The sequence below is a fragment of the Patiria miniata genome, unplaced genomic scaffold, assembly GCF_015706575.1.
Source record: "Patiria miniata isolate m_02_andy unplaced genomic scaffold, ASM1570657v1 HiC_scaffold_6, whole genome shotgun sequence".
In the NCBI taxonomy this organism is placed as follows: Eukaryota; Metazoa; Echinodermata; class Asteroidea; order Valvatida; family Asterinidae; genus Patiria; species Patiria miniata.
The window spans coordinates 4,076,930-4,089,720 of NW_024037073.1; the positions used below are offsets into that span (position 1 = coordinate 4,076,930).

The following is a 12,791-nucleotide window of genomic DNA, read 5'->3' on the forward strand; positions in this document are numbered from 1 at the left end:
AAAACGGGGGGGGGGGGGGTTGGATTTCACGAGCCTTTTAATGTAATATTTAATATGGAAAAATCAGCCTGCTCAAAAGCGCGGTGAATAACTCTGTTCAAAAATCTCTGTTTACGTTTAGTGAAGAAGACGCATCCACTTGGCGCGAGTTTTAGTTGGTTTCACGAGAAAGATCTCCCACCGGCCATGCATGGCGTCGCCAGGATTTTTTTCTAGAAGGGGGCAAAGCACATTCCCCCCCCCCCCCAAAAAAAATCCCTGTACTTTTCCAGCATGTTCTCAACGATGGGGGGGGGGGGGGGGCGACGCCCATGTGCACAGACCCGACACGCTCACCTGGGTGGCCTAAAAGTCTATGATAATTAGCGTGAAAAGATATCCGTCGATTAATTAGCAAGACATCCCATCTTGACCCTCAGATTGTGACCAATCAGCTGGCGTCTAAACGTCTAGCTGTCGCCCTTAAATTCAATTATATCTCTGCGCCCATAAACTTGATGCCATATCGTCTACACCAGCAAGTGCCTCGGGTGTGTATACCAGTTATATCTTTTCGTACAAATATACATGTACATTTTGTATAAGCAAGAAAATCTGTACCACATTTCAACGAATTAAGCCAGCTGTTATAGCGGTTGATCAGGTGGCTTACAGGTACCGTCTTGTACCCGATTAGACTCCAACAGTGTTTTACATAAGAATTTATTACAAGGAGCCAGTCATTGTCACAGTCAGTGATGAATGTCGTATGGTTTGCATGATGATCATGCATGCCTCGGTGAAAGCTGTGCATTATGTCCCGTTCAACGGCACAAAGTATTTCAAGGTCTCGGGCACATCAGGTGCTCTCCCTGTTGCCAAAGATCCAAAGCACCGTCCTTCATCTTGACAGAAACTTCTGGAACTGCTTGCGAAGGGAACCGCTTCTTTGCAGTGAACTGTGTGACGTCAGTACCTGGTGCAAAGAGTGAAACGGGAAAATTACAAAAAGGGTCAATCAGATATGCAATGGACAAAATTGAAGTCAGCGTCGATACTATAGGCCAAAAAACTCCGGTTTCTGGTATGGAGCTTGCCCAAAAAGTGGTGCGGCGACGCGGCTTTTTTTTTTTTACCTCATTTTTTTGCTTCGAATGTGTGCTGATGACTGCAAATGGTGCCCGACTAAACTTAGTGCAAATGAGTACACCACCATCTTTTCCTCAAAAAAACATTGGTTAAGGCCAAAAAAAAAAAGTCTCCGGTTTCTGGTATGGAGCTTGCCCCAAGAGTGGTGCGGCGACGCGGCTTTTTTTTTTTTTGTTACTTTTTTTTTTTTTTTTTGGCTTCAAATGTCGGCTGATGACTGCAAATGGTGCACGACTAAACTTAGTGCAAATATATGGGAGTCCAGAGAGGCCACATAAAGCTTATTCTCGACCATAACCCAATCTAAAAAAAACGTTAAAATTGTGCAGCAGCAGGATTCCAGTCAAACCAGTGAGTTTGGCGGTTTGGAGACATCATCTTTCATTGAAAAAAACTTTTTCATTTTTGCCGACGCGCATGGCTACGGCGACGCGCGCGCATACCAGAAACCGGAGACTTTTTTTTTGGCCATATGGGTCCCATTTTGTGCCCTTTGCAATGTCACTGTGACATAACCATATTTTTTGTCAAGACCATCTTGAAGCCCACTTGGAATTTATCGGTTTAATTTCTTATACGCTGTGCATTTTCGAATATTAATCGAAATATTCGATTTCAAAATGCACTGATCACGTTAAACATGCGCCTGCCTTTAACTGGCCGCCGATCGGGATTTGCGTGCGCCTGCGCTTGAAAAAGAGCTTATTAAAATCATACCAAGAACAAGAAGTGGAATGGCTGATATTTGACCGATTTTAAGGGGGAAATTGAGCCAATTGTTCTCATGGAAGCTCTCAAATCATACGCGATATTGGCCTTCAACAAAAGTGTGCATGGCATTTGACAAACAATAAAACTACATAACTCGTACGATTCAAATTAAATCGTGGACCACTGTCATCATCGTCTCGAGACCACTCACAATTCTCGAATATTCGTACATGTAATCGAAAAAAATGATATTGTAATATTCAGTATATTCGACACATCCCTAACTTTCCTTATTAGGGATGTATCCAATATAGCATAGGTGTAGCCAGCGGGGGGGGGGGGGGGGGGGGGGGGGGTATTTAACCCCCCCCCCCAATATTTTGGAAATACAGCCTTTTTCCATTCAAATGCCTTTTTTCAACGGGCTTACCCCCACAATAATAAGTTCCCTTTTTTCTGAACAAGTGCCCTTTTTTAAATATGAAGTGGTGCCCTTTTTTGTGGCATCTGCCGTTTTGGGTGCATTTTTTCTGAATTTGGCACATGTATCGCCCTGAAAAGCACCATATATTGGCCGTTAGTGTGCATAATCGTCGGTTTTGTACAGCGCCCCCATCGACAGATGGTACCAGCCCCCCCCCCCCTCCCCCCCCCCTTTTTTTATTTTACGGAGACCAAGTATCCGGAGGAAAAAAAATCCTGTCTACATTTCACCACGGATGTGCAAGTGCCCTTTTCAAAAAAATTTAACCCCCCCCAAAAAAAAATGACCGTGCTACGCCACTGTATACCGAATATTTCAATATCATTTTTTCAATTTCGAATATTCGAGAATTCTGAGCGGTCTCTTCTTTGGCTCCAGTTCTGCACACTCATATCAAAACATCTCATGCGAGCAACGATCGCATCGATCCTTGAGTAAGAACTTCTTCTAAGCATGAAAAACCAGGTGTTTTTGACTGGAGAGAGACAATATTAGTAACTGGTGCGCAGTAAACATTGATCTCAATTCACTGATCCAAGACCTGAAGTACAACGCTGCATTTCCCCCTTAAAAAAACTAAAACCGCTTATCTAATTCGCAACATGAACGACGCATGCTACAAATGTTTTGCCACCGATGATACAAGACTTTGTATTAAGCTCTCGACAGGGTGTACGTGTGGGTGAGCTCGATTCGCCACGATTCTGCAGATGTTCTTCTACTTTTTTCTTCGTTTTCATTACCTTGGCCATGACGAAACCATTCCACATTGCTAATGGAACACGATGGGTATTCGGCGAGGAAATTCACCGCTTGCGAGTCTTTGGCCAGCTGCGTGCATTGCCTGTGCAATTAGGCTGCACTGCACTTATCCGAACACTTGGTGACTGAGTCTGGTGAGAGGAATGCAACCCGCCTCAGACTAGAGTGGAGTCTACACCTAGCCGCCCGCGACTTGGCAAAATGTCATGGCCACACTAATTAATTTGACGTGGTTGTGAAAATGGTCATGAGCAGACGATCTGGCCCACTGCTGCCGAAGCAGTGGTGGATACAGTAAGTCGCAATTCGAGACTTTACGAGATGTCGCGAGAGATGCTACTCATACATGGCACGTACTTGACCTGGTCAGGAATCCGAAGCACTCATAATGAGTCTGGTAAAATGGACCCGGGTCCGATCTTTAGTGCTCCTAAACATCTCTCTGATGTTTTTTAAAAAGTCTTCATGCAGCTGCTACCCTGCATCTTGGAAGCAGGGGACGTGTAATGCAATGATATAGCGGTATGTGTCTCCGGTATAGGCTAAGATGCTCACCCATGTCTCAAAAATGAGCAAAATGTAGCAAAATGTAAGGCTGTGCGCTTGACCACGGTGATGCGGAGATCTACTCAGCGCTCGTGTGGTCTTTTTTTTCCTTCTTCACACTCAGTAGTGAATCAGTGAAAAGTTAATTCACTTAGTCAATGGTGATTTAAAAGAGAGGGGAGAAGTTACGCACTTCAACATCACCGAGTAAAATGCCCCAAAGGATACAGGCACGAATCATCATTAGCCGTACCCATCAAGATTGCCATGATTCGTAGTGACGATGTGACGCGTGATAGATTTTCGAATCTACAAGCCCAACTCTAGTGTTATACCCACCTCATAACGAGTCGCAACTCTCTAATGAAAATTGAAGTAAAAAGCTTTTACCGCATGGATGCCAATGGCTCTGTCACTTCAGATGTCTTTAGACATCTGACACGTTCGTGCAAACCTTTGCCTTTATGGCACGAAATACATGTCACCTTGATTTCACACGGAATGTGTCGGACCCCGTCTTTTTTTTCTCTCATTTAAAAAAAAATCGTATACACCTTTAACACGCTGCCACCATTCCAGTCATGTTCCCTGCATCCAAAAACAGTACTGAATGATAATGTTTTTGTGCAAAAAGGAACCAGACTATTTTTCCTTCCAGCCTCGCTTTGGTTACGTTGATTTGAATGGGAAAAAATCAAGATGGCCGCGACATGATAATGGTCTATTGCGACGCAGTCACAACGATTTTTTTTTTAGGGGAGGGGGATTACCTTTTATACCCAAGCAATCGTTGTTATGAGCATAAAAAACGTTGTTTGATATTCGAAATAGTTTTTATGACGTAATAATTACGTCACAAAATATCATGTGCTTTCCAACTTTTAATCTGATTTGTGCACAAGACTGAAAAAGCTGTCGATATGAGCGATCATACAATGAGAATCACTTGTAATTACGCTTGTGCAGAACTAAAATAATGCACTATCGGGCGAATCATATTTTATTTTTGCCGGGTCCCGGAACGTTTTTGGAGAGCTTTTTGTTGCGCAATTTCGTTCACCAAATTTTATTTCACCCTTTCTCTCGTTTTGAAAACTGATCGCTCAGTACATGTATTTTAGTGCGAGTCTGTGTAAATTGCTCGTCGTGATGAAAAGCGTGCAGACAGGCAGAAAATGGTCATGTGACAACTCTAACGACGGCGCGCGTAATTTTTATTTCCAGGACGGTTGGGGCCAAGTCATGAAAAATTCAGTAGTTTCGATCGGGCCAGTATGTTTATTCATGAGAACAGAACAATGATATCCACAGCATTGCTGTTATTATAGTAAACCAGTTACAGTAAAGCATTTTAAAGTACGGTGGTCGTTGAGCAACCACAGTAGCATAGTGGATAGCGAAACGAGCTATGGATACAAATATCCCTGGTTCGAATCCACGTCGTCGCTGCTCTTTTTCATCGACTGTTTTTCTTCTCCAAATTTATCCTTGATATAATTTTAATTTAAGGGGAAAAGTGAACGAGAACCTAAGTGTCTTGCAACGATTCAAAGGAAAAACTGAATTCTGCATGACTTGGCCCCAACCCTCCTAGGAAAAAAATACGCCGACGGCAGTCCATTTCTGATCCCCAGAATATAATGCATCGGAGATATTTGACATTTACTCAAAAAGTCGTCACAAAAATTGAAAAGTCAGCAAGCAGATCGGCTGCAGTAGCATTACAGGACTAATATAAATCAAACAAGACATGACATAGTTAAGCTGGTCTGAGTGCACAAAATTCTATTCAAATGATTCAGAATGACTATTCACTGGAAGTCTTTTAATAAACATGGTCTACTCAATGGGCGGAGTTAACCCATTCATTGGTATAACAGGGTAATCCTATACAATAGCACTGCCCGACTCAGATGTGAAAGTTGGTGGGTAAGTCAATCTGACCTTCGGGGACCGGCACAAACCAACTGGATCACATCTTCTCTCACCTAGTATTTTCCAGCTCGTACTCGTTTTCTGGCGTGGCGAATGTCTGTCAGTGACTCCAAAAGTGTGTTCTCAAATACATGTATATCCAAAGCATGTTAAAAATTGCGAGGCAAGAGTATCTAGGGCAAACAAACAGGAACAAGTGAAGTGTCTTGAACTTGGATGACGCGCATAAGAGGGCCTCAACCTATATACAACCATGCATGAGAAGCCGGCGGGATTAAACTCACATGTATAGCTGACGAAAGCAGTATGTACACTGCACGTACATCAACTTTACCGATTGAAGGTTTGATATAGTTTGAAGAGTAAGCATTATACCCTTTCCCGTAAATACAGACGCATTTTCCCCTCAGAGTTCTCAGAGAGCCTGGTGTTTACATAGTTTTGCAATGCTTCTTTGGTGAGACTAAAACCCACGACCTCCTGTTTGTAAACGTAGTGTAACTGTTTTACAGTATATTGTTTGCTGGTCCCAAAAGTCCAGCCTTAAGTTCTCCTTTTACCTCACTGACTGACTCACTATCGCTTGTGAGTCATGCTGGTCACCTCACTGACTGACTCGCTATCCCTTGTGAGTTATACTGGTCACCTCACTGACTGACTCACTATCGCTTGTGAGTTATACTGGTCACCTCACTGACGGACTCACTCCCCTTGTGAGTTATACTGGTCACCTCACTGGCTGTCTAACTATCCCTTGTGAGTTATACTGGTCACCTCACTGACTGACTCACTATAGCTTGTGAGTTATACTGGTCACCTCACTGAATGACTCGCTATAGCTTGTGAGTTATACTGGTCACCTCACTGACTGACTCGCTATCGCTTGTGAGTTATACTGGTTACCTCACTGACTCATTCACTATAGCTTGTGACCTCACTGACTGATCCACTATCGCTTGTGAGTTATACTGGTCACCTCACTGACTGACTCACTATCGCTTGTGAGTTATACTCGGGTTACCTCACTGACTCATTCATCACTATCGCTTGTGACCTCACTGACTGATCCACTATTGCTTGTGAGTTATACTGGTTACCTCACTGACTGACTGCTACGTGTGCACTTACACTAGGCTGGTGCCAGCTTTACGAGGCTTGCCTATGCATGTATGTGATGTGCATTACTCTGACGCCGCAAGTTTCATAGACTTTTATGATACATGTGCAGGCAATAAGTCAAGTTTTTATGCGAACGGCGATAGTGGTCCTTTCGTTTCCATCACGTTATAACTGCAGCCTACATTCTGAATCAATTGAATTGAATTTTGTGATCTCTGGGACCGGTTTTACCTTGCCTTGTGGTAACACGTCGGAAAGACAACTGTGATGGTGCAGATTCGCAAAGCATTGTTCGCCTGCTATTTTAATTGCATTCGGTGCGCACGTGCCATGCGCATACATATGGAAATGTTGTCCCGGGTCATGGGGCAAGAGAAGTCGTCCAATGAGAGCTCATACAACTAGAGGTCACCACCAGCGCTCTGGGGATTGGGCGATGGGAACGAGCGAAGCCAGCTAGGGGCTCAGACAATGGAGCACTTGGTGGCGCTATTAAGGCGACATAATAAGCGGGTTCGCAACCTCGTGCCCAGTGCTTACTTTATTTCCAACCTCGTTTCCAATAGTAATCCCTGGATAGGAAACTTTCTTCCTGTATCCTGATTCAACACCGCAATTGGCCAGTAATGGATATCGTGTACTGTAATGTTGCGTGTTATTTCCAACGTGCATTACGTGTTTTCAAGTTCATTTTAATTATTACGTTCCACACCTTCCCAAAAATAATCCTTTCCTATCCAACTTGTTCATATTAATATGAAATGTGATACTGCATATTGGCAGGAGATGAGGAGATTGTAACATTTAAACTTTGAACATTTACCCCAGACACCGCATACAAAAACAAATCCTATACGTAAAGCACAGGCAGGCACCAGACTATTCCTAATTGCATTCGTGTTCAAAAAATGTGCACATGCAAATGATCCAATACCATGCAGGGCTAGAGAGCAGGTAGTGGTGGGTGCTTACTGCTCGACACTCTGGGACCCATGGTGATCGTTGGCGATTTCGGTATTCCAACTCAACATTTGCCGATTTTTCTTTAGGGATAAACATTTCATCGTACGCGTACGAAAGCAAGGCAGGGTACCAGCAAAATTGAAGAGATCATCGTATTCTGAAGTATAACATTTTGCAAAACTTTGAAAAAAAGTTTGGAAAGCGAAGTTTTTGTAGGTGTCTTGTGACGTGTCCACACTTTTGTGCGAACGACAGTTCAATCTATTTTTGATTGCACGAAAAATTTCACAGAATGCAGATTATGCCCCCTAGCCTTGTGTGTATTTATCTGCCGCGGTTATTCCGAAAAAAAATCGTCGAATCGTGCTGGTGCACCGGACTATTTTGGAAAACCGTACTCGCTTATTATGAGGAAGACGATTTTGTTGACATAAATGACTGATGGGCTTCAGTCACACCTCTACACTCCCTCTAGCGACGCCCGTGGTCAACACTTGACGTTTCGATCAGTGAAAACGGTTAGACAGTGTATGGACTCTGGGCATGAACAGTAATGCATGCTACGGTACCACTTAAGCCTGCACTAGCTCCAACAGTGGGAGAAAAACAACCGGTCCCCATGGCATGCAGTACGCCTAGCTTCCAATATCCCTGGTGTATTTACACTTGTCTAGATCATATGCATTCACGTTCAAAAATCTTGCGCATTATTATTAGCTGCGGAATAGTCAGGTGCTTGGCCAGGGCGCGGGGGGGGGGGGGGGGGGGCGGGGGGGGGGGGGGGGGGGTTCATGCCATATTTTCAATGGGGAGCGCCAATAAAATCCTAAAATCATTCACACTATATTAACTAATGCACCCTTGTCACGGCTATTTCTTCTTTAAGGGGAGACCGTTCGCATGTACATCACAATCCTTCTTTTGCTAATGCAATTTGTTTTTTAAGGAATTTATTTTTTGGGGGGCTAGACAAAAAAAATTTTTTTGGGGGGGGCTACAGCCCCCCTAGCCCCCCCCCCCCCCCCCCGTAGAACCGCGCCTGGCTTGGCCATACTTTAAATCAGTGTTTGAAAATACATGTTTTTTTCCCCACAAACTTAAAACGTTATAATCTTATCCATCCCGTATGCAGTTTTTACACTCAATAATAATTATGAGCAGTGGAGTGCTGTGGCCTCGTGGTTAAGGGCACTGATTCGTGGTCTAAGGGGAAAACTGCGGGTTGTGGGTTCGAGTCCAGCCGGGGTCATGGTGCGTGTGCCCTTGAGCAAGGCACTTTGTCACTCATTGCTTCCCTCCACCCAGGAGTAAATGGGTACCTGTGAGGGCTGAGATGGTTATTGTGATTGAATAAGCTTGCTTGCGCCTCAGCATCGAGCTGTATACTCCCCAGGGAGCTGAGATGGCATTTGGAATGTTTAATTGGCCCAATGATCAGGGGTAATAATATACTGTAAGCGCTGTGATTTAGTTTACTAATAAGAGCGTTCTTAAATGCCGATTCTTAAATGGGCGGATTGTTTTTGAGGAGGATTGGACGCAATAATCACAATGAGCGTTAAAACGCGTAATACACGTTAGACATAAAACCACCAAGTACATACACGATATAAATCCATTACTTGCTATTCCGGGATGGAATAAGAATTCAGGAAGTATGTTTCCCTGGCAGATGCTTTCCAGTACACCTCCAATTAAGCGTTCGCCCCCAACTCTCTCCTTGGAACCGCTGACGGGGTACTTGTACACGGCGGACCCATGGGCGTCGCGAGGGGGGGGGGGGGGGGGGCAAGGGGAGCGCTTGTCCCCTGGACAAGCAAAAAAAAAAAAAAATCATATTGTTGTTAATTAAATGGGGTGGGGGGGGGGGGAATGTCCGTGCCCACCCTCGAAAAAATAATCAATCGGGAAAAATGCTGGAAAATCTAGGGATTTTGTGAAAAAATGGCTCGCCCCCCTCCAGAATAAAATCCTGGCGACGCCCATGCACGGACCCCATAGTTTTTAACACTGATGAATTCGGCAAAGTTTAAATCTCATCTACAAATTACTGTCACCAGTCAGTCTTACAAAATCTAATTATTTAATGCAATTTATTTAATCCTTTTACCATCAACGCCATTCATGTCATGGTTGCTGTCGCTGGTTTATGGCCCGAAAAAAACATTGGGTGGGATCTCGGGAGCTATCATCTCGGGGCCTACGTCGTGACAGTATACCACGCATACTCTGGCTAATTACATCGGGGGAAAATCCTAATTATATCGGGGGAAAATCCTAATGGTTCCAGCTATAAATGGCAAATAGCGTGCACCTGGCTTTTAGGCCTATTAATTGAAGCTCTTTCAATGCACATGCATTAAGAGCAGGAAGTGGAGTTCCATTTCGCGCCACCATCAGACCAGACATTATTTGTTTAAGTAGATTGTCTCTCATTGTTTTTACCCAAGGTGGATTTTGTGGAAATAGGATGACGTCAATTGTCCCGATCAACATCCAGCCTCATCTATTATGCAGTCCACATAATGATTTTGTTTTTTCCTGCACGGTCATGAGATGTCCCTTCTCGGGCATTTTGATTTTTTTGGACGTATAGTTTTCTTTGACACCTCGAAAGCCACGGCAGATGCAACTAACACTGCCTGAGTTCTCTCAGTTTGCTCCACAGTCGGTGAATTTTAGCGGTAAACATGTTAAATTGAATCTGAGTAGTCCATCTATGGCAAGCTGCCGTGATAAATCGAAAATGCCATCCGATACGTCCATACTATAGGCATGATTCACAAGGGGCACATTACACAAACTAAAACAAACTAACCGGGTAACTTTACACACTACCAACAATCCCCTACACTTCAAAATATTGCTTAGTAAACATTTATCACGTGATTATTTCTTGCTCATGAATGGTCAGGTGAGCTTTAGCCACCAGCAAAAAGAACATGGCTAAACGTAAACCCGTTTGACATGGCGCATTTTTATATGCCAATCTTAAGAAGAATTTAAACTGCAGATTCAATGTGTAAACCAATCCTTATATTATAGCTATTAGGTTATTTAACAAATTTGGGGAATGGCACAGGTAATGACAATGAATCAGTCTACATAATTAACGATGTTTAAAGTCAAAGCATCCCTTTCCGAAGGGGCAGTTTTTGCAAGAAAAATTTCCCTTTTTTATACGTAGTTAACAAACGTTCCACATCCCAAATCTTGAAATGCACCACCGGTGACACCTGAAGAAAACAGAATTGTTTAACCACTATTAACCGAGTATAATCATTTTTTGTAAAGACTGTCTCATTTTCACTCGCCTTCAATGTGCTATAATCCTCAAAGAAATTTACCCAAATGTCAACCCCCCCTAACACAAATGGTCAAGCAAGACATGATAAGCTGCATGGTAAAAAAGCACACAAAATTAGAATCACTGGATTCAGAATGATTATTCAGTTGCAGTCTTTCCATGTATCACTCGGATTTAGCCCATTGATTGTCGTGACGGGGTAATCCTATACGATAGCATTGCCCAGCTCAAATGTGACACTAAGTCAGCCAGTATTTATCAGGGGTGTGAGTGACCACTGATAAAAATAGCTGAAAACAGCTGAAAAAGGTGTAAAAAAGCTGAACTTTGGAAATCTCCTATACTTCTGTACACAGCAAGTGAGGGAAAAAGCTGAAAAAAGGGTGAAATCCAACACACAAAAAAGCTGAAATCAGCTTTAAAGCTGAGATTTCACACCCCTGATTTATACCAGTCAGTGCGTCAGTCGGTCAGTGAGATAGGTACATTAGGTTGGCCCTCTGGGACCAGCAACAAAACTCGAGCATGAATTACAAATTTAAGTGCTGCCCTGTCGACAAATGCCTCCCCGGGGTGGGGAGACAACGACACTCACCACTGCATTGTCGATCATGTCCAGGCCAGCCTTGCTGCCCCTCCGAGGTGAAAAGACGCCGGTATCTGCGCTCAGTGTCCGGTTCCGCTTCCTCATGTATCTCTTGAAGGCAATCAGCCCGAACAGAGCCGCTATGGTCACCAGCACGAACACGACGGACGCGGTGATGCCGATGATCAGGTTCCACGTGTACTGACTCGGGGTGAAGACGTCGTCACCGGCACGGGGGATGGTATTCTCGGCCGGAGATTGCTTGGTGAGACCGGCATTATCGTCCCAGCCGACCCCGGCGGTAGAATGTGGGAGAAGTTGGTAAGGTGCGTCTTCGGTCATCAAGTTTGTTGATGGAGGAAGCGACTCAGTACCAGTCTCATATCCAGGCGCCATTTTTTTTTTGGGGGGGGGGGGTGTTAAATTCGTACCTCCAGATCCTTGCCGAGTAGGCTACGGTCTGTTGGTTTCTGTACTCTTCTTCTGCAATCCTTGTTTTCGTTACAAGCAACCGAAGCAATTTATCTCAGACAGAACACAACAAAACATGTTATGGTTCGACTTAATCACGACATGATCGTAGTTGCCAATCAAGATATCCCGGCGCACCGTTTTATTAAGCGGCAGCAATTTTGTTATTTTAACGCTCAGTTACGCGGCAACGGATCTCTCGCCCGATCATTGCAAATCCCACGATGCGGACTCTGCCGTATCTACATCTCTAGCTCTAAGCTGGCGGTCAACTCGTTTCGGTTCTTTTCAGTGCATGAGCGTGAATTTCCAAGTGATGCGGCCCACCGCCACATAAGAATATGCGAGGTTTTCTGTAATCAAACTGGCATCGTCGCTTTTTAAAAAAAATACAGCTGTCATGATAAAGTTTCCAAAGCGAAGTGCGATATCCTCGTCTGGAAAAGAAGTAATAAACAAAACACTGTGTGTGCACTAGCGGGCTACCATCTCCTCTACGAATCCACTTGTAAACTTCGTTGGTAACTCGAGCAAGATGAAACGGGCCATAAGAGTGCACAGTACTGTCAGGTGCTCTGTGCACTTTATGTTCGGAGAAAAAGCGGTTACGATACACCAGTCACTGGACGCGACAGCAGAGACATCCTCGCTCGTATAACGCACTGTACGCCGATCTTGGTATAACTCGCCCAAACTCTGGCATGTGGACGGTGGACGCAGCAATGCAAATTACGTGCATCAAATATTTGTACTTGGCTCATGTCCCAAGTCACACGCCA

At 44.1% G+C, this 12,791-nt stretch overlaps 1 protein-coding gene across 1 annotated transcript; it reads right to left on the reverse strand.

The window, feature by feature from the left end:
* Window positions 1-225: 225 nt before the first annotated feature.
* Window positions 226-12,791, reverse strand: LOC119742401. The gene is made up of 2 exons (XM_038218306.1): window positions 11,551-12,791; window positions 226-955 (listed from the first exon to the last, which is right to left on the reverse strand). The coding sequence occupies exons 1-2, from the start codon at window positions 11,935-11,937 to the stop codon at window positions 881-883; spliced, it is 462 nt and encodes a 153-aa protein (XP_038074234.1). The 5' UTR covers window positions 11,938-12,791; the 3' UTR covers window positions 226-880.